Raw genomic sequence first — 25,843 nt, forward strand, 5'->3', positions numbered from 1 at the left:
TGATAATCATTTTACATTTACAATTTCTCATTAGCAGAAGCATGTATACAAATCAACTTAAAAGAGAGTCAACAATTAACCAGTGTATTTGATCAAGCTACAGGCGCGTTAGAGCACCAAATAGTATTCATTTCATAAACGAGAGGAAATGTCTTGTCAAATGTAATTCATGTATGTTCCCAAAATGTGGATCATCAATAGTGACGCCAGTAGTCAGGTTCCGCTCTGGAAATGTAGTGGCGGTGGTCATGAATGCAGCCGTGCTAGAGTATTATTTTTATATTTTTACTAATTCCACAAATGTTCTCTGAAACAAAATTTGGTTGGTTGCATATTGAGTTCTGCTGTTAGTGTGGATCACTGAGACTAGAGGGAATGGTTCATTATAATGAACATATGATATAATAATAATAATGATGAGTTGGTGATGTTTTGTATTTATTCAGAATATTTGTCAAAGATAGAATTTAATTGCACCAAATCCAGACGTGTTTTTGAGACATTGACTGATTGGCTGTGGGTTTTGTTTTGTTTTTTTATCTGCAATGTGGCGGTGTCACCCACTTCTGTCATCTCAGGGTCAGAGGTTAAAGGCCTTGCTGTTTACAGCACTGCTGCCCTCTGCTGTTCAGTCACTTTGAATTCCTCTGAATCTAAATTCTTTGCTCGCCTGCTGGTCAACCTGGATATCACAGAACTTAAGGTTCCTTTTTAATCTTTGGGCTCGACAGGTAAATACGTGTGCAAGCACTTATTTCAATAAAACATAATTTCTGAGAATGCACTTGCACTGCAGTTGCCTTCACTGCATTTTGGTGCAATGTAAAATGATGATTATCCAATTTCTATGGCTACGCAGACCGCTTGTCTGCAGAACACAATAGGAGAAGTGGGTCCTCGTATTATATTCATATCACATATGCGCCAGGACACACATGCATGCCACAAGCACAGAGCGTATTACATATTTCTGCAGACATAAAACACAAAGAAAAAGAAGACAGCAACCTGTTGACTGGAAGAGATGAAGCTTGTTTCACTTGGTTTCATGCAATTTCACAGTTGGTGGCTTTAATATGCCACATGCACCGATAAAGAGAGAAGAAGATCACAAGCTAATGCAAAGAATACAGCTTTCAAAATACATCAAATAAGTCTTTGCGAATGTTTTATGAGGTAGGAGATGTATTACACATGTTTGTTAGACCTTAAGGACATGCACGATGTGTTTTGGTGAGAAATTCTTATTGCAAGCAAAACTGAGTCGCTTGCAAGGAAAACTCCATCGGATTCCTGTAAAGAGGCCGTTTCAAGTTTAAACTAAACACATACTTATATTCTCATTAGTGTTTAACAAGCAATTCCTTCTGCGTTAGTTGGCTTTGTCAATGGCTAATCTTAATATGCTTAACCCCCTCCCTGAGAGGGTCTTATTCTCACTGCAAGGTTAGATTAGTCCTTCTGGTTAGCAGCAAATTGAAGAGATTCCCATCCTGCCAGTGGCAGTCTGTACCCGTCAGTGAAAGCTTTTGCACCCGTCTTTTTTTTCCCTGCATAATAGGTGTGAGCATATGAATACCTGTTGTGTATCTGGGCTCTCTCTTTCATACTTTCTTATCAGAACTCACGGAAAGTGTGGTGATGGGAGAGATGAGGCTTCTGTCTGTACTGCACCCTTTGTTCCCATTGACATGGGACTTGACTTGATAAAGACTCTCGTCTGCCTTTGTCCTTTGTTCATGACCAATTCATCATTCGTGACATTATATTTCATATGACCTTGATGTGATCTTATTATATGCTGCTGTGTATACTATATGTAACTGGTGCTAAAGCATGTGATGCAAAACACATTTTGTCCATGTGAATGGACAATACATTTTTATCTTATCTTATCACATTGTCTACCTTGGATGTATGTATTTGCAAGGCTTTCTGTCCTGGAAGAGGGATCGCCCCTCTGATGCTCCCTCTGAGGTTTCTTTTTTTTTTCCCAGGAAAAAAGGGTCTAACAATAGGGTCTTGAGGATCTTAGGATAGATGGTGTTGTCCATTTTTCTTTGCTGTATAGTATACCTGCTTTTTGCTGTATGAATTTAAAACCCTCTGAGACTAACTGTGATTTAGGGCTGTACAAACAGACTTACCTTGAATCAGTAACTAACATTATATTACTGCTAACATGGACTAACACAGAGTAAGGGTTTCTTGGTAAGTCGTATGTATGCCACATTTATTGGGAAAGGTAGCTATTGATAAGGTATGCATGTCTTTCAGTAAGGCAACACTAACTGCATGGCTCTGGCAGTGTGAGCGTTTGAGGGCACTTCAACCTCAACGAGGTGAAACCAGAGATTTCTTGGTTCCATTAGGGGGGGCAGTCTAGAGTTCAGTGAAGTGGACTTGACAGGTGGGTCATCAATTATAATTCTGTGACAGGTTGGAAATATATGGTTGTGAAAAGCCTGTGAATTGCAGCCCACTGCCAAAAAAAAAGAGCCCAACTGAGACCCAACTGAGTGACACTGAGCAAGACAAAGGAAGGGTAAAGAGCGTATGTGCTCAGTTTACGCTCACAAGGTTTGTATCTGAATTGTGAAAGCTATTTGATGTGATCCATCTCCTCACTCTCTCCACCCAGGCCTATCGCCGTTCCATCAGGACCCAGCATCTCAAGTAGTACCCGTTGGGGGTGCTGCCCGCTTTGAGTGCCAGATTGAAGGTGTGCCTACACCCGTTATTACCTGGGAGAAGGACCAAGCGGCGATCCCTGCAGAGACACGGTGAGTTGCCCTTCTGTTAATGTTATGACATGTTTTTTTGTTTTCTTTTTCATTCAAGACAGTATGTATAAAGGGACGGTGTGGTAATCCAGGTGTCTTTCATGAGTTTGGTTTTCAGTTAATTGGAATTCAGTTCAATTTCAATGAATTTTTACTTCAAGTTATTATTTTTTCAGCTCATGATGTTGTCCTGGCTACCTTCGTGTCAAGTGTTGAATCAGTCTTGCATTGCTCACGTGCAACTCTTGCTCTTTCATGCAAGTTGCAAAAAGCATAAATGTATGAAGCACATAGTAAGCAGAAGACATATAGAGCATGGTTTTTTTTGTAAGTTGTACAGCATTTTTTTTTTCTGTGTGAATTACTTTGGTTAACAAATGTGCACAGGTAAACAAGTTGATTATAGTCAATATCTCATATAACACAAAAAAATTGTTACTTTTTGAGTACCAGTGTATGCACCACTAGAATGAAACCCGACGGATTACAGTGGATATTTAAAGTAATTTTGTAGAGGCTCCACTTGTGACGACGGGGTAGTGTAGTGAGTAGCGAGGCTGTCTTTCACACAGGCTCATGCCCCTCCATTGGCATTCTTCCATCCCGGGAAAGCCCCCCCCCCGCCCCCCCCCCCGAACAAGACACTGGACAGCTCTGTAGCTGACAATGCACTTTGACCTTCTGTTGCATTGACGTCCTTTATGCATTGAGCGTGCATAAAGACACTTTGACCTCCTGTTGCGAGAAGGAAGAGTTTCCCTACAGAGTTCAGTAGCATAACATATGTTCTCATGTTTAGGAGAGCCTAAAACAGATGTAATCACCTTTTGATATCAAATGATAAAAATGGTTACTAACACACTTGCTGTTTCAATGGGATTTTATAGTATCTCATTACCCCAGGAGGTTTTAAGTTGCACTGTGTTTAGACATTGCTAAATCAATGTTTCCTGCTATCAGATTACTGTACAGCAGTACACCAACCACATTTGCATTATGACTGAAATTCCGGGGATGGAAAAGAGAAGTTGGAAAAATAATATAGATACAGTATTCAAATTAATAATCCAGGTGTAGGATTACAGAAAAGCTGAATCAGTACACGTGGCCATTGTAACTCTAATTAATGGTCACTGCAATCTCCATATGAAACCGGTGTTAGATGGACAGTTTCGGCCGTTATGCAACTGTGCTGTTTTGCAAATCGAGGTTGACCATCTAGACACGAGCTCAGCTGAGACTGACTAAGTCACTTAGATAAGTGATGAAATGTTTCTCCCACTAAACCCTGTGTCCAGATCAACTGATTCAACTTTTCTGGGAAAATAATGACAGTCATGTTGCAGGAATCTACACGCCCACTACAGAAAACTAATTCCATTTATGTAAGCAATGTGTAGGCTACTAAAGATGTAATGCATATCAGGAATCAGGAACAATTTATTGTCATTTCTTTCATGTACTTGCGTACACAAAAGAGACAACACTCCGTTTCCCCCAGCCCACAGCAGTGCGGCGCAGAAAACAAAAACACACATCCTAAATTTCCTAAAAACGACATCACCAAAAACATACAAAAACAGAGAGAACAAAAAAAAAAAAAAACAAAAAAACCCCACATGAACAGTTAACAACACAGTCCACTCAGTGCAACAGTCCAAAAATTCCACTGTCCAGAGAACAAACGCCAGCCAGGATGACAAAACAGCCGGTCTGCATGGCTAGCAGTTAGCTTAGCCTGCCCCGGTTCCGCGTCCGGATGCAGCAGACCAGGCTCCCCCAGCCGATCCAACGCCAGCTCTCCCAGCCAGACACCTTCGACACACTTCCCCACCCTCCAGACAACGACACTAAAACACAGTCAACGCTAGACGAGGCCGCCACCAGACCGCCCTTGGTGTTATTGGAACTGCCGGTCTACATGGGCTAGCAGTTAGTTTAGCCTGCCCCGCGTCCTGTCAGACCGCCCTTGGTGTTACCTCCTCCGGCCCAGCTCCAATCAGGGCCGTGGTCCCTGGGCCCACAGGATGCAGCAGACCAAGCTCTCCCAGCTGATCCAGCGCCAGCTCTCCCAGCCATCAAACGAAGACAAAACAAACTTAGACGTGGACAAAGACACTGCATGGGCAGTACTGAGTGAGGCCGCTGCAAACATGAATTCGCGCCGCCATCTTCACATATAACATATAACATAAAAGCCCCTCTCTCTCTCTCGCTCTCTCTCTCTCATTCACACACACACACACACACACACACACACTATCATCCCCCTTGAATTCCAACACAGAGTTGACCTATATTGAGTACTATGTTAACTCAGGTGAATGTTTGATTTGAGGTGTTTGCTTTAAAGCATTTGCTTTTCTCAGGGTTTGTTTTCCTTTGTTGTATATAATAATAATTACATTTATATAGCGCTTTTCAAGACACCCAAAACGCTTGTAATGAATCTATCTTATTAGGATTCGAGAATAACAAATCAATAACAAATATACAAACTTTAATAAAAAATGGCTTCTGACAAGCTGGACAAGGCACTGAAGTGGTTGAAAGCTGCTCTAGCTAGACGCAGCATACCTTTGGATTTCCCAACTGGGCTACAGTGGAGCCAAAGGGACCTTTTTTTTCCTTTTTCTCTATCCATCTAAGGCACTTATAGATGCACAAATTTCCCCACAGGGAGGTCAGAGTCCAAGACTGGCTGAGAGCAAGACTCTCTCTCCAGTCATCAAGGCACCATGCTACACAAAAAAGAGGAAAGGATGTGACAGTTTAATATGTTGCTGCTTACTACACGATGGAATGCTGTCATTTGTTTAATAAGAAATAAGAATTTACATATGTCAGGATCAGAATCATCTTTATTTGGCCATGTATGTTTGCACATAATGGAATTTGACTCCAGTTTAGTGGCTCTCAATGTACTTATATATAGAATAACAGCACAAATCTTCAGGAATATATACAAGCAATGACTATATACAGGTGAAACAGGAAGACAATAGTGCAATGGTGCAGAATGCAAATATTCTGGAATATACATGTTAGCAGGTTACTTGTATACATGAAGTAGGTGGACATGACAGAATATGCATGTATACGTACAATATACAGTATATACAGCCTGCTTAGAGTTATTATGACAATGTTAAGTGTTCATCAGACAGCCTGCGAAAAGAAACGCCTACCAGAGAGGAGGAGTTGGAACAGGTTGTGACCAGGGTGTGATGGGTCTGCAGTGATATTGCCTGCCCAATTCCTGACTCTGGAGATGCATATAAATCCTGAATGGAGGACAGGTTGATACCAGTGATTTTCTCTGCAGTCCTGACTGTCCGTTGTAGTGTGTTCCTGTCCTGTTTGGTGGCCAATCCAAACCAGACAGTGATGGATGTGCAGAGAACACATTGGATTATTGCAGAGTAGAACTAAATCATCAATTCCTGAAGCAGGTTAAACTTCCTGAGCTGATGGAGAAAGTTCATCCTCTGCTGGGCCTTTTTGATGATTGTGTCTGTGTTGGACGCCCACCTTAGTTCCTGAGAGATTGTGGACCCCAGAAACCTGGAGGTTTTTACAGCAGACAGTGCTATTGAGTATGGTGAGGGGGGGGCTCCTCCAGATGTACACTGTCATATCCATATTTTTGAGTGTGTTCAGGTCCAGGTTGTTATAACCAAACCAGAGGGCCAGCTGTTCAACCTCCCCTCTGTATGCAGACTCATCACCGTCCCGGATGAGGCCAATGATCGTTGTGTCATCTGCAAACTTCAGGAGTTCAACAGATGGGTCTCCTGAGATGCAATCATTTGTGTAGAGGGAGAAGAGCAGAGGGGAGAGCATGTATCCCTGGGGGGCGCCAGTGCTGATTGTCTTGGTGCTGGATGTAATTTTCTCCAGCCTCACCTGCTGTCTCCTGTCTGTAAGGACGTTTTTGATCCACTGACAGGTGGAGGCTGGTACAGGGAGCTGGGTGAGTTTGTAGTGGAGGATGTCTGGGATAATGGTGTTGAATGCTGAGCTGAACTCCACAAACAGGACCCTTGCATATTTCCCTGGGGAGCAGAAGTGTTGCAAGATGTAGTGCAGTCCCATGATGACTGCATCATCCTATCATACAACATAACGGGCAACCTGTTTGCCCATTAGGCAAATTGCAGGGGGTCCAGTAGGGGGCCTGTGATGTCCTTCAGGTGGGCCAACACCAGTCTCTCAAAGGATTTCATGACGTCAGGGCGACTGGCCTGTGGTCATTTAATCCTGAGATACAGGGTTTCTTGGGGACTGGGATAATAGTTGAACTTTTGAAACAGGAGGGTACTTCACACAGCTCCAGTGATTTGTTGAAGATCAGTGTGCAGATAGGGGCCAGGTGGTCAGCACAGACTTTCAGGCAGGAGGGATGTACACCACCCGGGCCTGGTGCCGTCCTGATCTTCTGTCTCTGGAAGAGCTGACACATCCTCTTCACAGATCCTGAGTGCAGGTGGGGGGTCAGTGGGGAGGGGGGAGGGGCTGGCAGGGGTGCAGTTGGTTGTGTGATGTGGCTGGAGAGGGTAAGGGGAGTGAGAGTGGGCTTATCAAACTTGCAGCAGTGTTGGGGGGATTGGCTCCTGTAGTTGATGATGTCCTGCAGGCCTCTCCACAGAGATGCAGGATCTTTTTTTTGGCTACTCTGATCTCAGGAACCAGAAATCAGAAAGAATTCAGAAACACTTTATTTCATTTCATGCACTTGCGCACATGCAATGAAACAAAACATCGTTTCCCCCAGCCCACAGCAGTGCAACACAAAGAAAAAAACACATCCAAAAACTACAAGAACTAAAAGAACACATATATCCAAACTAATACATATATCTAAACAAACAAAAAAATCACTGTCCAGGAGAACGAACACCAGCCAGGATGACTGTCGGAACTGTCGGTCTGTGTGGGCTAGCAGTTAGCTTAGTCTGCCCTGCTTCTGCATCCTGTCAGGCCGCCCTCAGTGTTTCGTCTTCAGGCGCAGCTCCAGGCAGGGCTGTGGTCCTTGGGCCTACAGGACCCAGCAGACCAAGCTCCCTCAGCCGATCCAATGCTAGCTCTCCCAGCCAGACACCTTCGACACACCTCCTCGCACGCCACACGACAACACTAAAAACACAGTCAAGGCTAGGCAAGGCTGCCGCCAGACCGCCCTTGGTATTATCAAAACTGCCATTCTGCATGGGCTAGCAGTTAGCTTAGCCTGCCCCGCTGCGTCCTGTCAGACCGCCCTTGGTGTTACCTCTTTGGCCATAGCTCCAGGCAGGGCTGTGGTCCCTGGGCCCACAGGACACAGTAGACCAAGCTCTCCTAGCCGATCCAGCATCAGCTCTCCCAGCCATCAAATGAAGACAAACTTAAATGCAGATGTTCACAAAGACACTGTATGGATGGTACTGAGTGAGGCTGTTGTAAATGTGAATTCGCGCCGACATCTTCCCACATCGGAAGATGATCTCCTTTGTCAGTGTGTTTCTGGCTTTATTTTACAGGATCCTATATCCACTCTTGTAGGCCTCTTCCTTGCTCTGAACCAGGGCTTATTGTTATTGAAGTTGCAGAAAGTTTTGGTTGGCACGCACACACACACACCTCACAAAAGCTGATGTAAGATGTCACAGTGTCAGTAAGTTCGTCCAGGTCTGTAGATGCAGCCTCAAAACACTCCATCAAATCAGTGCAATCAAAGCAGGCCTGAAGCTCCAGTTTTTACCCATTGGTCCGTCTCACATTTTTAACCCCAGGCTTTGCAGATTTTAGTTTTTGTTTGTGGGAAAAGATGAACCAGACATTGATCAGAGTCCCAAGGCTGCACAGGGGACATAGCAATTGGTGTCCTTTGATATTGCGTAGCGATGTTCCAGTGTATTTTTGTCCCTGGTGGAACACTTAACATGCTGTCTGCATTCTGGCAGTTCATGGCTGAGGTTTGCTCTGTTAAAATCCCCAAGAATAATCAGAAGGGAGTCTGGATCTTTGTGCTCCATGTTTATTGTCTGGTCAGCCAGGTGCTGTAACGCCTCACTAAAACAGGCCTGGGGTGGAATATAGACACCAGCCATGAAGAAAACTCCCACGGTGAATAAAATGGTTTACAGCCAATGAAAATGGTCTATAAGTGAGGGCTGCATGATTTCTTCAACACTGTGACAACTGTTCACCAGCCTTTGTTTATATAAAAGCAGATTCCGCCCCTCAGTTTTTTTCCCCCGTTAGCTCCATTTCATGGTCCAGAGAAGGAGTTGCAAGTGCGGCAGATGGAGTGAACTGTCCGGAATATGCTCACCAAGCCAGGTTTCAGTGAGGCACAGGGCGGCATGTCCATGTTTGTTCTATTGAGGAGCAGCAGTTTGTCCATTTTTTTGGCCAGAGAGCAGACATTCGCCAGGTGGGTTGATGGTGGCACAGTTCGAAATCCCCGCTGTCGCAGTTTTAATGAGCGTTCCGGCTCGTTTCCCCTGTCGTCGGCTCCAGCAAGCCCACATATTGCTGCTGCTCCTCCAACGAAAAGCTCGGTAAAACTTTCCGGTTCAGTGAAAAACGGTAAAAAAAGTTTGACCAGTTTAAGTCGGAGGTTTAAATGTTATTTCCTGCTGAATGTGATCAGAGAGTGAGAGCTGGAAACTAAAAAAAACAAAAACAGAAAAAGTACTAGAGAGCGCAGAACCAAGACTGCCATCAGGGGCGCCATCTTGATATACTTATATGACTTCTTAATCCATGCTGACCAGGTAGTATATTGATGGTTACCACTAACTATGATAAGTAGTAGCCCCTGTCTATAGGGTTAGTGGTTGTGTCAGGGAGGGCATCTGATGTAAAATTTTGCCAAATCGGTATGTGGATTAAAAAGACCATACCGGATCGGTTGAGGCCCGGGTTAACAACGGCCGCAGTCAGTTCTGTGCCCTCACAGGGTACCGGTGGAAACTGTAAGATCTGCTGTGGCGACCCCTGAGAAACAGGGAACAAGCCGAAAGAAGAACGGAACCACTAACTATGATTAAGTATAGGCTGATCGTTCCTGCAAGATGAACCAGGAAGTAGCTCAGCAATGGGATTGACCTTTGATGATATTAGACATTATGTGTAATAACATTTAACTTGCAGTTTCATTATCATCTCCAAATAGGTAGTTTAGATGACTGGGTGAGACTGGACTTGTTGAGATATATTTGACACTTGTGTCAAAGATGCCATTGTAAAGCTAAGTCCTGTGTTCAAAACCTCCATATTGAAGCCAGTGAGTAAAATATCATAACTGATATGTATGATGGAAAAATTGTGAAAATAAGACCCAGGTTGTAAAATATGGAATCATCCTTTAGGCTTAAATGAATTCATTATGAAGCTTCAAAGACATTGGGGAAACATTCTGTAATTACAAACCCACATTCTTCCATAGCCTTGAATATGTGAAAGATATTGACCCCGAAGGCTCTACAGATCTCGGCGCCTTGAATTTGTCACTGGATTTATTGCACATGCCTAATAGCTATGCACAGAAAGCCACAGACTTTATAAGCAGTGACCCTCAAAGGGCTCACTGCTTATAAAGCGATATTGTTGGGATGTGGCTCTCCTACACCCATAGGCGCCTTACTACTTTAGGGCCTGGGGCTACGGATGTTTTGGAGCCCCCCCAGATAAAGAATCCTTGTTCTGTGCATAAACGCACATCACCAAGCGTGTTAGCATGCTCCGACATCCCGCCTCTCGGAACAAGCCCAGTTCGATTCATTTTTATTCATAAAACTTAATCATCAAGCTGGTTAAATAATCTGACATCCTGACCTGTAAACCATCCTGACTTGTAAACCATCCTGTTTCTATTCAGTTTTTATACGGAAAAGTGCATCACCAAGCGGGTAACATGTACCAACATCCTGCCTTGAAAAATAACTCTTGTTCTATTCATTTTGTGTCCGTAAAAGCTCATCACCAAGCGTGTTAGCATGCTTTGACATCCTGCCTTATCAATGCACACGGTTCTGTTCATTCTGTAAGTGTGACAACAGCATAGTGAGTTGACATGCTCAGACATCCTGCCTTGTAAACAAGTCCAGTTTGATTAATTTTTTACACATAAAAGCGCATCACCAATAAGGTTAAAGTATTAAAATACTCCGACATCCCGCCTGGGAAAACATGTCTCATGGGGCCCCTGGTCCTCGGTTGGAGCCCGGGGCTCAAGCCTCGGTAAGCCCGTGCACGAAGGCGTCCATGCCCACATGTTGATAGCCCTCTCAAAAAAAATGAACAGTAGTTTCACAGATGAATCAATAGCCCCCCCCCCATCTTTCTCTTTTCTTCTCTCTGTTTATCAGTCTCATTGGCTTTCTGTATTCTCTCACTGTCATTCTTGTATTGTCTTTCTATCTGTTTGTCTTTCTCTTGCTGTTTTTGCTCCTCTTTCCTCTCTCCACCTCACTGAAATCCAGTATTCTCTAGTCCTCCTCTCTCCATCTCTGTTTAACTTGCATCCCGTATCCCATTCTTTTCCTCTGGTCTTTTGTTTTTCCCTCTGCCCTGAATGCCTTTCCTCTCCATCTCTCTCTCTCTCTCTCTCTCTCTCTCTCTCTCTCTCTCTCTCTCTCTCTCTCTCTCTCTCTCTCTCTCTCTCTCTCTCTCTCTCTCTCTCTCTCTCTCCTACTTCCCTCCCCATCTCTTGTCTCTTTCCCTCTCACTCTCTCTTCCTCCTTCCCCCAGGGCTACCACTGATCATATTTCGATGGGATTAATAGGCCATGATAGCAGTAAGAGGTTGCTGAATGGTGGTTGAATGCCTGGGCCCTGGGGTACATGCCTCCAGACCAAGACTGATTCAGTGTCCGGGACTTGACCTGTCCTCTGAAGAGAAGTTAGAGAGCGAGAGAGTAAGAGAGAGAAGAGGGTGGGATGGATACCATATAATAAAGTTTGCTCGCAATACATGAGAAAGTGACACAGAAGAAATTGTGAATCTCTACTGTAAAAATCTGGCAAAATTGGGTGGAGCAAAAATATACATGAGAAGCCTTAAATTAAGCCTTTTTTATGGGGAAATCACTTTTTTTTAAAAATTCATTGTTTTGGCATTTTAGCTCAAGTGACAGTATAGTGTATGAGAGGAAACACAGAGTAGTGGATAACATGGGACAAAGCCACAAGCCGGTGTCAAACGTGGGACAAAACAATAAGGCCTGACGCTATGCAGTATGCGGTTTACCAGCTGAGCCATTGGGATGCCCCATGAAACCAGTTTTGGAACTTAGTAATGCGTAGCTTTGACTTTGTCCTTCTCCGACTCAAACTGAGAGGTCATCTTTGCTCGGAAAAGAACCTTTTTCCTTCTTTCATTTAATTTCAGTCCATTTATTTGAACATAGAATTTTAAGTGTGTGTCCTAGTGGTTACTAATATTGGTAAACCTCCTGTTAAATGAAGGAGTAAGAGCTTTTTGAAGCTAAAGCAGAAAGCAAAGTTTCTCATTGAAATATCAGATGCATCACAGCTCTGAAACCTCTTTCTCTGCCTTTCATTGACCTTCATTTTTTCCATCTCTCTCTTGTCTCTCCACGTCCATTCTTCGCTGATATGTCACAGGTTTATATCCCTCCCTAATGGGGTGCTCCAGATTCTGGAGGTTACCAGGGGGGATGAGGGTGCCTATCGCTGTGTTGCCTCCAATTCTGCCAAGACGCGTCTGAGTCTTGAAGCCAGCCTCACCATCACTACAGGTAGGCCCCATCACAATGTTTTCTGCAGCCTTTGGACGGCAAGAATTGGGCTACCCTGCTGAGAACAGTTCAGTTCATCTTCATCGTCAGTTCACCTCACACAGGTTTTCAAGTGGTCATAGCAATACAACAGTGCACTGAAAAATGGCAGGTGAAGTATAAAGTATCAGGAATTCTGTAGTAAGAGTATAAATAGAGCAGTTTTAACAGCATACCTTGCTAAGGAAAGAGCAAAGTAAGAAGTCTGTTGCAAAGTTATTGCATATATTTCAGCGTTTACAAATCTAGATCAATAAATGGCAAAATACTTTTCATTTGAAGTCAGTTTTCTACAGGCTGTCACTCTGTATGTGGCAGGGGTCAAAATATATTTCACGGTTAGAGTAGATGCAGATGTCAGATAACTCACCAGGACTTTTTTTTTTGACACTGTTTTCAAAGAGCACATTTCACAGTCCAAAGTGAGACCTCTGCTCACACATGTTTTTAAAAATCTTTCTTATAATACAACTTAAGCTCCCCTTTACATTTTGTATGTAAAGAAAAAAATCTTTTCCCTGAGTGTCTTCTTTTTTGTGCAGAAAGGATGTGATGACTTCATGTACAGATGCGTTTATGCATAGCTGTTATCTTTGCTGTTCTAGCTGGATGAGAGTGGTCTCTGTTGGCAGGCTGCACTAGGCTGTTCGTCATTGCCACTGTTCTGGTTTGGTTGTGGAGTCTGCGCTGATGGGGGTTAAGGGCCAGATAGACATTAAGCCTCAAGGCATCAGCTTATTTACTTCAGAAATAAAGCTATTTAAAGTAAAACCAGAGCTGAAAATGTTGCAGCATAATAGTGTGTCTGGGTTGTTTGTCTGGGCAGGGTGCATCTGGGTGTGGGTTGTTTCTGCTGTTGGGGGCTGAGCCTGTGTTAGTAGGAGTAATTTTTATCTTCTGAGTGGGTATCCACATGACATCTGCTGTGATGGGACATGGCGGGGCTTGATGCTTGATGGATGCATCCTTCAAGGTCAATTAAAAGGAAGTAACTGCTTCTTTTTGGACATGCATTTACTTTACACATAAAATTATCAGAAAAATGGGGCCACAGTTGGAAACCTTTCCAAAGTGTAACATATCTTTACGTGCTGCAGCTTTGTAACCTTCACTACAAGTTGCTAGAAGCTTTTTCCATGCCACATTTTTCTATACTGGACCCATTAGGGCATTGATGGAAGTTTCTATCATGATGTGGATTGGAGATCCCAGGTGATTAGTGAAAACAGAGCCCCAAAGTGTGTTGTATTGAACATCATATTCAATATAGGTTGATATTAACAACTTCAAAATACTGGAAATAAATATTTCAAGGCAAGGCTGTCATGCTGCATCACTGAAATACCCCAATTAATTTCCAAATATTTTTTTTTCTGAATATATTTTGACTAAAAAGATAGCGGTAACAAAATAAAAGTTTTTTTTTCTATGTATAGTCATTGGAAATCTGAAATAAGGGTAAACTTTCTTAAATCAGATTCTGAGAGAAAGCTAAATTTACAGGAATTTACAGGAACAATGCATTTATTGTGTACCAGAACATGAAAGAAAGGAAAATATATGATAGACCTTGAATATAGGGGCCTCGTTGATAAGCATAAAATGTTTTTCACTTCCACTTGAACACTTTTTCAATGCTGTTCATTATAGCACCTTTTCATTCGCCGCATTACTTTGGTGATGTACACGTCGTCTATATGTCGATAAAGGGGGAGAGCGAGTTTCTGTTGAGTGTCGCGTGGAGAATTGCCTACTGCAGTTTATTTTCCTCTTTTGTGTTTCTTTGTTTGTTTTTTTTTTGAACGAAATGGTGCAGCAACTTATTAAACAAGGTCAAAGGAGGTTGAATCAGTTCATGTGGATCCACATGAACTGATTCAACCTCCTTTGACCTTGTAATAATGTCTCATACGGTAAGAAAATCAAAGAAGGTTGAATGATTCAACTGATTCAACCTTCTTTGATTTTCTTACCTTATGAGACACTATTAAACAAGGGGATCTAGAAATAAATTTAAAAAAATAACAATTTGAATTTAAAAGGTAAGAAATGTCGAATTTTTCCAAAATTGTGCCTCTGTTTCAACTAGATATGTTATGTATTTGTGTTTTTGAGAGCTGAAACGCGTTTTGACCTTGCGTTGTGTGTTTTCTTTTAAATCTCTGGTGTGCAGAGCACAGGACATTGTTCTCAGTAGGGGTTCCTCTGTAAAAGTAAACATGTCAAATAATATCACATCAAATATTGCGCGTAAAGGCACTTCTGTTCCTGTGGGGCATACAATATTCATGACTTCTCTCAAAGATATGTTATTTCTGTTAAGTACTTTATTTAGGGGCAGTGGAGCATGGACCTCATCACCTTCCTTCTGAACGCTCATAATATCCTTCCCCCCAACTCCCAGCTTTGCTCGGCTTTAAAACATGTAATGTTAACATTACAGGACATTTAAATATTATACACACATGTTCTTCAAACAAGGATACCTACGGATATACCAGACAGGTTGGTTGATAAATGTAAAATATAACATTTAAAAAAAATATTGAAGCTCATTCTGACAGTCCCTTCATATATCTACAATTGTTTCTTGATTATTTCAAATAGCCTTGAAAAAATGAAATAATTTGGCAGGCCACCCAAGGTAGGTGTACTGGGCATACATAGAAAAAGACAGAAAATGAAAACATTTATTGAGCAGACTATTGAAATATGATGGCATAGGATCTCAAGTGATGCGAGTCTTTTGGGTGACCCTGTCATGGACTATTTGAGCATAGGTGGCTTAATTGTATATATATATATATATATATATATATATATATATATATATATAATGTTCTATTCATACAGGATCATAAAGAGAGCTAAGTGAGATAAAGACAAGAGCTTTTATTTAACATGGATATACATATATTGTCTCCTGGACCTCTACCGTGACTGCTACTGCACATGGCTGCACATATAAATCAAAAGCCTGAGTCTTGAATACATTGACCCAAACTGTAAATCTACTATCATCTACTTTGGATGAATCCATGGCGGTGTGACTGTATTATAGTGGGTACAGAGAACATTTGATTATATTAAAACAAGCTAAAGCACCATGTGTTGTAGTATTAGGAATTTGTGATATTAGTACTATTGTGGCGGACACTAGGGGCTATGCCTCTCACCCAGCAGGACTGTGAGCTGGGGGCGTGGTTTACGTTCCCGGGCTCGCCGGGGCAGGGTTGTTCCTGCTGCAGTTGGCTTTTGGAGTTGAGGAATAAACATCAAACTCGCCTTGGTCTCCTGTGTTTTTCCTCATTCCTGCAACATTGGTGACCCCGAATTGAACATGTTTGGAGCAGAAGAGGAGTGTGAATCCACTTCGGCCACGCCGCCCCAACTCTCACAGCCGGCCGTTCTCGCCGCGGCTGTGAAGCTCCCAGAGTTCTGGCAGAGCGACCCGGCCTCGTGGTTCCAGCATGTCGAGGCGCTGTTCCACCTGCGTGGAATCTCCGCGGACGACTCCAGATACTATTTGGTCGTCGCTGCGCTGGACCAGCAGTCCACACGCCGGGCCATGCAGCTGTTGCGCGCCCCTCCGCAACACGATAAATACGTCGCCCTCAAACATCTTCTGCTCCGGAGGTACAGCCTATCTACCGCAGAGAGGGCAGATAGAATCCTTTCTCTATCCGGTTTGGGCGACGGGACGGCTGTGGATCTCATGGACAATATGCTGTCGCTGCTAGGCTCAGACGAAGGTGGGTTCCTTTTCCCGCACGTTTTCCTGCGCCAGCTCCCGTCTCCTGTGCGCGCGGCTTTGGCTAACTCCCCGTGTCTGGCCGCTGGTGACTGCCGAGGTTTGGCTGAGGAGGCCGATCGGGTCCTGCTGGCTACCAGACGGTTCTCTGTGCAGAGTGTGGCATCGGAGCCTCTGCAGCCGACGTCGGAGGACACGGACCCGGCAGTGGTGGCTGAAGTGACTGCCCGGAGACGGCGCGGGAGAGGCCTCTGTTTCTTCCACCAGCGGTTCGGCGGCAAAGCGAGGCGCTGCGTCCCTCCGTGCACGTTTGAGGCGGCGGGAAACTCCCGGGCAGCGCCCAGTAGCAGCTGTGGGCGCTGGCGGACGTAGTGAGCTGCTCTTCATTAAGGACACGATGCCAGGAAGACGGTTTCTGGTGCTCGCAAAAGAGCCTACTCCCTCCTGCTAAGACAGACAGGTCGGCCGAAGGCGGCGGCCCACAGTTGAGTGCAGCTAACGGTTCATTCATTGCGACGTTTGGCACAAGGTTGGTGACTGTTTGCTTCCACGGGCGCCATTTTGAGTGGGACTTTTGTAGTGGCCGCCATTACGGTTCGTATTATCGGCGCGGATTTTCTGTGTGCTAATGGTCTGCTGGTTGATGTTGCCAACCGCCGTTTAATTGATGCTGTGTCTTTCGCCACTGTTCCGTGCGAGACGGGGAGCCGGGCCGTTAACACACGCTAACTTTTTAGCATTAGGGGATGTTTTTCAGCGTTTGCTGGCGGATTTTCCATCGGTGACTACACCTGCCTTTTCCACCGCGGTTACTAAACACGGGATAGAACATTTCATTCCCACTCTGGGACCGCCAGTTTTTGCGCGCGCGCGGCGCCTCGACGCGGTAAAATTGGCTACAGCTAAGGAGGAGTTCGCCATCATGGAGCGTCTGGGTATAGTGAGGCGTTCCAACAGCCCGTGGGCCTCGCCGCTTCACATGGTGCCCAAGGCGGATGGGTCGTGGCGGCCTTGCGGCGATTTTCGCCGCCTGAACAACGTCACCACCAATGACCGCTATCCCATCCCACACATACAGGACTTTTCCATACGCCTGGCAGGTACCGCTATTTTCTCTAAGGTGGACCTGGTGCGCGCAGAGGACGTGCCCAAGACCGCAGTGATCACCCCGTTTGGGCTTTTTGAGTTCATGCGCATGCCTTTTGGCTTGAAGGGGGCAGCGCAAACCTTTCAGAAGCTGATGGACTCGGTGTTGCGTGACCTTGCTTTCGTGTTCGTTTATCTCGACGACTTATTAGTGGCCAGTCCGTCAGCTGAAGAGCACCTGGCGCACCTGAAACAGGTTTTCCGTCGTCTGGACGAACACGGCCTGATAGTCAACCCGGCCAAGTGTCAGTTTGGACTGCTGGTGATTGACTTCTTGGGTCACCGCATTTCGCCGCAAGGCGCGGTCCCGTTGCCTTCTAAGGTGCAAGCGGTGGCGGAATTTCCCCGCCCGGTCTCTGTTAAGGCATTGCAGGAATTCTTGGGCATGGTGAATTTCTATAACCGTTTCCTCCCTCGCGCTGCCCACCTCCTTCAGCCACTTTACGAAGCCCTGCGGCTTAAGAAGGCTAACGACCCTGTCGACTGGACTCCCGAACAGGTCCAGGCCTTTGACGGAGCTAAGTGCGCCCTGGCTAACGCTGCCCTCCTCGCCCATCCCACACCCACGGCGTCCATAGCTTTAACAACCGATGCGTCTGACATAGCCGTGGGGGCTGTGGTTGAACAGCGTGTGGCGAATGCGTGGCAGCCACTCGCATTTTTTAGCCGCAAACTGCGGGATAGCGAGCGCAAGTACAGCATTTTTGACCGGGAGTTGCTGGCACTGCACCTTGCAACCCGGCATTTCCGCTTCCTGCCGGAGGGTCGCCCATTCACGGCTTATGTGGATCATAAGCCGCTGACTTTTGCGACGTCCAAGGTGACAGCCGTGGTCTGCTCGTCAACAGCGCCACCTAGCGGCGATCTCCGAGTTCACAACGGACATTCAGCATGTGGCTGGGAAGTCCAACCCTGTTGCTGATTGTCTGTCGCGTGTGCTTGTGTGTCCTGTGCACCTCGGTGTGGATTTCTCCGCTATGGCTGCCGACCAGCCCAGCGACCCGGACGTCCTTGCCCTTAGGTCAACGCGTACCGGTCTCAAGCTAGAGGACGCTGTGATGCAGGAAGGCAATCCTGCCCTCCTCTGCGATGTCTCCACCGGCCGTCCCCGCCCCGTTGTTCCAGTGGCCTGGCGCCGTCGAGTTTTCGATTCGATTCAGTCCCTCTCGCACCCTGGAGTTCGGGCGTCGGTGAAGTTGGTCGGTTCCAAGTTCGTCTGGCCTGGCCTCCGCAAGGACGTCAAGGGGTGGGCAGCTGCATGTGTAGCGTGCCAGCGCGCTAAGGTCAACCAGCACACTAAATCGCCCCTCGAACCGTTTCCGATCCCGGCCAGACGTTTCGACCACGTGCATGTGGACCTGGTGGGCCCTCTACCTTCTTCACAGGGTTTTACGCACCTGCTCACAATGGTAGATCGGACCACCAGGTGGCCAGAGGCTGTTCCTCTATCCTCCACAACATCCTCGGATGTTGCACGCGCTTTTCTTTCCTCCTGGGTCGCCTGTTTCGGCACTCCGTCAGATATCACCTCAGACAGGGGCCCCCAGTTATCAGAGCTCTGGTCGGCACTTGCGTGATCCTTGGGTGTGCAGGTACACCGCACTACCGCATATCACCCTCAGGCTAACGGGTTGTGTGAACGTTTTCACCGGTCGCTCAAGGCAGCGCTGCGCTCTCGGATGGTAACTGGGTGGATCATTTACCTTGGGTTATGCTCGGGTTGCGTTCGGCTCCTAAGGAGGACCTCGACGTGTCACCCGCTGAGCTGGTGCTCGGTCAGCCGCTCCGCGTCCCTGGGGAATTTTTGCCTGGGAGTTCCGCTCCTCCACCCCGTCCGGCCGTTTATCCTTTTTCGTCCGACAGCACTCGGGTTCCAGGCCCCGTTCACCAATGTTTTCCGCGGTCGTTCGTGCCTGCGGAGCTCATGTCGGCTCGTTTTGTTTTTGTACGGCATGATGCTCACCGCTCGCCCCTCCAACCTCCATACGATGGCCCATTTCGGGTTCTTGAGACGGGTCCTAAGGGTTTTGTGCTAGATATGGGTGGGCGTAGGGAGCGTTTCACGCTTGATAGTCTTAAACTGGCGCACAGGGTGGCAGGCGAAGTTGTGTTTCCGGCCCAGGTTCCCCATCGGGGTCGTCCTCCTTCCAGGACCCCGACAGTGTCTTCACGGGTTCAGCGTTCTGCTTCTCAGCCGGCTTTGGACTGTGTTTCACCTACTGTTTTGGCTGAGGGACGGCGCAGCCGTTATGGCAGGCTGCTTAAGCCTCCAGTGAGACACTAATTTTCTTTCCAGGAGTCCCTTCTGGGTGTTCGGGGGGGGGACTGTGTGGCGGATACTAGGGGCTATGCCTCTCACCCAGCAGGACTGTGAGCTGGGGGCGTGGTTTACATTCCCGGGCTCGCCGGTGCAGGGTTGTTCCTGCTGCAGTTGGTTTTTGGAGTTTAATAAACATCAAACTTGCCTTGGTCTCCTGTGTTTTTCCTCATTCCTGCCACACTATTGACTTTTACAGTAAGTGGGTTTTTTAAGTGTCAAATTCTGACCTTCAGATTTAATTGAAGGGTGTTTTTTTAGGTTCGAGATCTTGCAAGGTAAAATCTGTCAAATAGAAATCTTCTGTTAATGGTGACTGGATGATTAGATGCCTCCTTTGTGGAAGTCAGGTATTTCAAGGATGCAAATTCCTCCCCTAAAAATCAAAAATCGTTTATCACGCTGATCCCTAGATAATTAAAACTTCAACTAGATAAAAGAAAGTCAACGTTTATATTTTAATTAAAGTTAAAATTCACCTAAAGAGTAAGCAATCACTTGCTTTTAGCCTTGTCTCTGCCTACTCACATTTATAAAAAGGATACGCATGGGGTGTAGATGTAGAGGACAGTTATGGAGGTGTGAGTTAGCCTGAAGGTGGCAGTGTTGTGGTAGACCATCTTGCCCTAGCTTCTCACAAGTCCACCCAGAGAGTTTAGTTGGCTAACGTCAGCGTGTCGGCTTTCTTCTTGCTTCATATTTTATTGGTCGCCACGCATTGTGTCACATTTATCATAGTGTGTATTTGATCTCCCCATGTTAAGTAGGCAGCTCAGAAAGAAAAAGCAGAGATTTTGTTTTCCTTCCAATTGTCCATGTGATGTGTCTCGCTTATTGTTGAATCCGTCATGAGGGCAATCAGTTTTGCCATCTAAGGGCCATACCAACATTTTGTTTCAGCTAACTAAAATGTAGAAAAAATTGACTACCTCTTTAAAATGCATTATCCTATGAAATTATATGCAGGGTATGCAATCAGTATGATAAAAAATGGTAAATGAAATTAATGAATGAAAAACGTAAAAAAGACAGTAAACAGTTGACTATTTTCCAACGTCACAGAACTCGCATAACTTCTCAACAGCTCTGACAGCAGAGCTTTGCTTTCCGAATTTTCTTTTTCCTTCTTAGATCTTTTTTCTTCGACATTTCCCGGTGTATATGTATAACCTGATTAGCTGTCTAGATACCTCTAATCTCTATTAACAGATCATATATGCGTGTGTGTGTGTGTGTGTGTGTGTGTGTGTGTGTGTGTGTATATATACAGTGCATCCGGAAAGTATTCACACCCCTTCACTTTCCCCACATTTTGTTATGTTACAGCCTTATTACAAAATTGATTAAATTCCTTTTTGTTCTCATCAATCTACACACAATACCCCATAAGGACAAAGTGAAAAAGGTTTTGTAGAAATTTTTGCAAATTTTTTAAAAATAAAAAACTGAAATATTGCATGTACATAAGTATTCACACCCTTTGCTATGACACTCAAAATTGAGCTCAGGTTCATCCTGTTTCCACTGATCATCCTTGATGTTTCTACATCTTGACTGTGGTCCACCTCTAGTAAATTCAATTGATTGGACATGATTTGGAAAGGCACACACCTGTCTATATAAGGTCCCACTGTTGACAATGCATGTCAGAGCAGAAACCAAGCCATGAAGTCAAAGGAATTGTCTGTGGACCTCCGAGACAGGATTGCATCGAGGCACAGATCTGGGAAAGGGTACAAAAAAATGTCGACAGCTTTGAAGGTCCCGAAGAGCACAGTGGTCTCCATCATTCGTAAATGGAAGACGTTTGGATCCACCAGGACTCTTCCCAGAGCTGGCCGCCCAGCCAAACTGAGCAATCGGGGGAGAAGGGCCTTGGTCAGGGAGGTGACCAAGAACCAGATGGTCACTCTGACAGAGCTCCAGTGTTCCTCTGTGGAGATGGGAGAACCTTCCAGAAGGACAACCATCTCTGCAGCACTCCACCAATCAGGCCTTTATTGTAGAGGGGCCAGACGGAAGCCTATGCTCAGTAAAAAGCACATGACAGCCTGCTTGGAGTTTGCCAGAAAGCACCTAAAGGACTCGCAGACCATGAGAAACAAGATTCTATGGTCTGATGACACCAAGATTGAACTCTGGCCTGAATGCCAAGCGTCACGTCTGGAGGAAACCAGGCACCTCTCATCACCTTGCTAATACCATCCCTACAGTGAAGCATGGTGGTGGCAGCATCATGCTGTGGGGATTTTCTTCAGCGGCAGGAACTGGGGGACTAGTCAGGATCGAGGGAAAGATGAATGGAGCGAAGTACAGAGAGATCCTTGATGAAAACCTGCTCCAGAGCGCTCAGGACTTCAGACTGGGGCGGAGGTTTACCTTTGAACACGACAACGATGCTAAGCACACAGCCAAGACAACGAAGGAGTGGCTTCGGGACAAGTCTGTGAATGTTCCATTGAACATCTCTGGAAAGATCTGAAAATAGCTGTGCAGCAACGCTCCCCATCTAACCTTACAGAGCTCGAGAGGATCTGCAGAGAAGAATGGGAGAAATACCCCAAATATAGGTGTGCCAAGCTTGTAGCTTCATACCCAAGAAGACTTCAGGCTGTAATCTCTGCCAAGGGTGCCTCAACCAAGTACTGAGTAAAGTGTGTGAATACTTATGTACATGCAATATTTCAGTTTTTTATTTTTAAAAAATTTGCAAAAATTTCTACAAAACCTTTTTCGCTTTGTCATTATGGGGTATTGTATGTAGATTGATGAGGGAAAAAAAAGGAATTTAATCCATTTTGGAATAAGGCTGTAACATAACACAATGTGGGGAAAGTGAAGGGGTGTGAATACTTTCCGGATATATATATATATCGCGTCCCTGCGCTTCAGCATGCATGCTCCCTCTGGGTGCACACGGTGATGGCTTCACGGTCTCACCATCCCACTTCTGACACCACTGTAGCGAATTCAGGGGGCAGCCGGGAATCCACTGCAGCTGGGACGTGAACTCGGGTCTCCCGCATCACAGGCGACTACGTTAATCAATTGACTAAAGGGTCCGACCCGTTAGCCAAGGGCTAGCGAGTCTATATCCGTGGCCATTACAGTATTATAGCCCCCACTTATACGACCTATGTAACGTGACTTGTTTCCAGATTGGATGCAGATGAAATTCATATGACGTTTACGCTCGTAATCAGAAATGCATCTCTGCTAAACAAATGGAAATATGATCGCACACACTTCAGACTTTTAACATGCTATACGAAAATCAGCTCAGCTCAAATCCAGTACAGCACACTGTTTCTCTCTGACTGATGTTGTTGGGGCCGTGGTATTTTGAACGGAGCGGGGAGATGGCACCTTGGACAGACAGTTCCATTTACACATAGTGAACCTGCAGCTACAACGTGCCTCCCGCGGATGTTTTTGAGCAATCCCTAATACATCTCGAGTGCATTTACATCTGGATTCCTATGCAGTAAGTGGCTGATGTCCGTGGGTGCATCTAAGTGCTGTTTGAACATGGGTGTCTGTAAGGGTTTATGGACGGGTCCTTCGGGTTAGTACTTGGCCGTGTAAAAGAGAAGAGGTACTAATAAAGCTAGATTTCCAGGGCCTTTGCCAATCTGTGTTGCTGCAGTCGAGTGCTTTCAAAAGTGTTCTTCCTCCTCAGCAGGGCTAATGGAAGAGACAGTTTTAAACTGTTGAATTTTATAATGTTTCCCTTAAAGAAAGTCAGAGGAGCACAAATAACAGATACCTTTCATGTCAGTGGCATCAACTGATGAAGTCTAGGGCAGCGTTTCCCAACCCAGTTCTCGAGGAACCCCTATCCTGCAGATTTTCATTGTTACCCTGCATAGGTATCGCTGCTTGTACTTACTCAACCAATCATCTCACAGCACTTAATTATGCAAGGTGTGCAACATCTGACATAATTTATTGCTGATTGGTTGAATAACTACAAACAGGTACCTATTCAGGGTTGCAAAGAAAATCAGCAGGACATGGGTTCCTTGAGGACTGGGTTGGGAAACACTGGTCTAGGGACCAATATGGATTTGTGGGATAATTTTAGATGCAAACCTACATTGTAGTTGATAAGCCAAAAGTTGCCCATCTTTCCTCCATATGCATATGTAATTCATATGATAATCTGTGAATTAACTAAATGCTTCTTATGTTTAACTATTACAAGAAATCTATACTAGCTTTCACACTATTTAGAATTTTCTTTTAAAACGCATTGAAGGGAAAAGTAAAATATAAAACAGTTGATATAGATTTATTTTAGAACTAAGGTGCTCTTATTACTTTTCTTCCCGGGTACGACGTTAAACTGCAACCGTCGGGTCGTCGGCGACTAAACCGGCACCCCCATTTCAGCCCTTGGGTTGTTGTGAGGAGGGTATGTGGACACCCAGCAGGACTAAAAACGAAACCTGTCAAAGGGCGGATGAGTTCCTCTGTGAACCAACATCCATCCATACCTGGAGAGGCGATAGGGACCACCAGGTACTCCCCCTACTGAAACACAATGATGACTCAACCAAACTCAATCGCCATACCGGATCAGTCGAGGCCCAGGTTAGTAACGGCCGCCGTGTAGAGCTGTGATGGATAGGGAACGGTGGAAGAGACTTGTTGCGGCATCAGCTGTGCTCCTACGACCTCCATAGGTCACGGAACTAATGATGATGATGATGATTAGCTTATGCCTATAGCTCATGTTCAGGCTTAACCTCATCACCCCCCAAAATAGACATGTAGGTATTTTAAGGGAGCAGCCAATCTCAGCACCTATAGTACAGTAAACAATATCTGATCTCTATAATGTCACTGTCATCACGTTCACATGCGGAGAAATCCAACAACACATCTTTATAAGTACATCTGAGGTTGTCATCTGGACTTTACAGTAGGGGGTGTCCAGCGGTAGGGTGGAGATAAAAATAATGAAACGGTTAGAAAGATGCCGTGTATTAGGCCTTAAACAAAGCGGTGAATCTGTCAGGCTGGGTCAGACTTGTACTTAAACAGCATTAGCTATATTTTACTAGCGCGTCATCAGGCAGCTCACTGCAGAAGTAAGAGAAGCTCATCGAGGCGTTTTATCTTGTTGTAGGACTCATAATGCTCATTTCAAGATATTGCTTGTGAAATTTCATTATCCTGTTGGCCGTTTTTTTTTTTTGCTTGTTTCAAGAAAGTGCACTTGTTTCATGACAGCAGGACTCATTTCAAGACATTTATTCTAGAAAAGAAAGATTATCACAATCACGTTTGTTTTTAGTCTTCACCTGTTTGGTGAAAATTCCTTACAGCAAGTTTTGAAATGATGAAACGGGCACACTTTCTTGAAACAAGGAAAAAAAATCTGCCAATAGGATAGTGATAATAATAATAATTAATGATAATAATAATAACTTTAATTATATAGCACTTTTCTAAAACAATGTCACAAAATGGTTTACAAAGGAATAAAACCAGACTAGGCAAAAAATAAGAGTAAGACCAAATAAGTAAGAATAAATAAATAAAAACAAATATCAAATATTTGTAAAAGCTTTCATAAAAAGAAAAGTTTTAAGTTTTTTTTTTAAGAAAAGGATAAGAAAATTTCACAAGCAATGTCTTGAAATAAGCATTATGACACTTAAAACAAGGTTCATGCCTTGTTATATTCTGATTTTCAGTTGCAGACATGAAGAAGAGCACTGCATCATTTAGCAGAATAAGTAGGCAGGAGAAACGGGGAGTGAGGGGGTAGGAATTCATTTTAGGAAAAGATTCCTCAGCATAAGCTTCCAAACTACGGAAGCTTATTTTTATGTGGAATACATTTTTTTCACAGGACTCGCTGAATCCATAGCCGACAAAATGCAAGCGCTGCATGACTGGGTAGACACACACACACACACACACACACACACACACACACACACACACACACACACACACACACACACACACACACACACAGAGCTGGTTGATAATGGGGGAGAGGAAGATACAGGCTCATAAAAAGGGTATGCATATCCTGATAATATTGATG

General features: G+C 44.9%; 1 protein-coding gene across 1 annotated transcript in view; it reads left to right on the top strand.

Annotated features, from left to right (window-relative positions):
- The window catches only part of igdcc4 (immunoglobulin superfamily, DCC subclass, member 4), a 99,464-nt gene that overhangs the window by 44,186 nt on the left and 29,435 nt on the right, over positions 1-25,843 (top strand). Inside the window, exons 3-4 of the mRNA XM_056279287.1 lie at positions 2,642-2,783; positions 12,396-12,529. Of these exons, the coding sequence (XP_056135262.1) occupies positions 2,642-2,783; positions 12,396-12,529 (276 nt within the window). The remainder of the gene's footprint in view (positions 1-2,641; positions 2,784-12,395; positions 12,530-25,843) is intronic.

This window comes from Lampris incognitus, chromosome 4 (genome assembly GCF_029633865.1).
Source record: "Lampris incognitus isolate fLamInc1 chromosome 4, fLamInc1.hap2, whole genome shotgun sequence".
Classification (NCBI taxonomy): domain Eukaryota; kingdom Metazoa; phylum Chordata; class Actinopteri; order Lampriformes; family Lampridae; genus Lampris; species Lampris incognitus.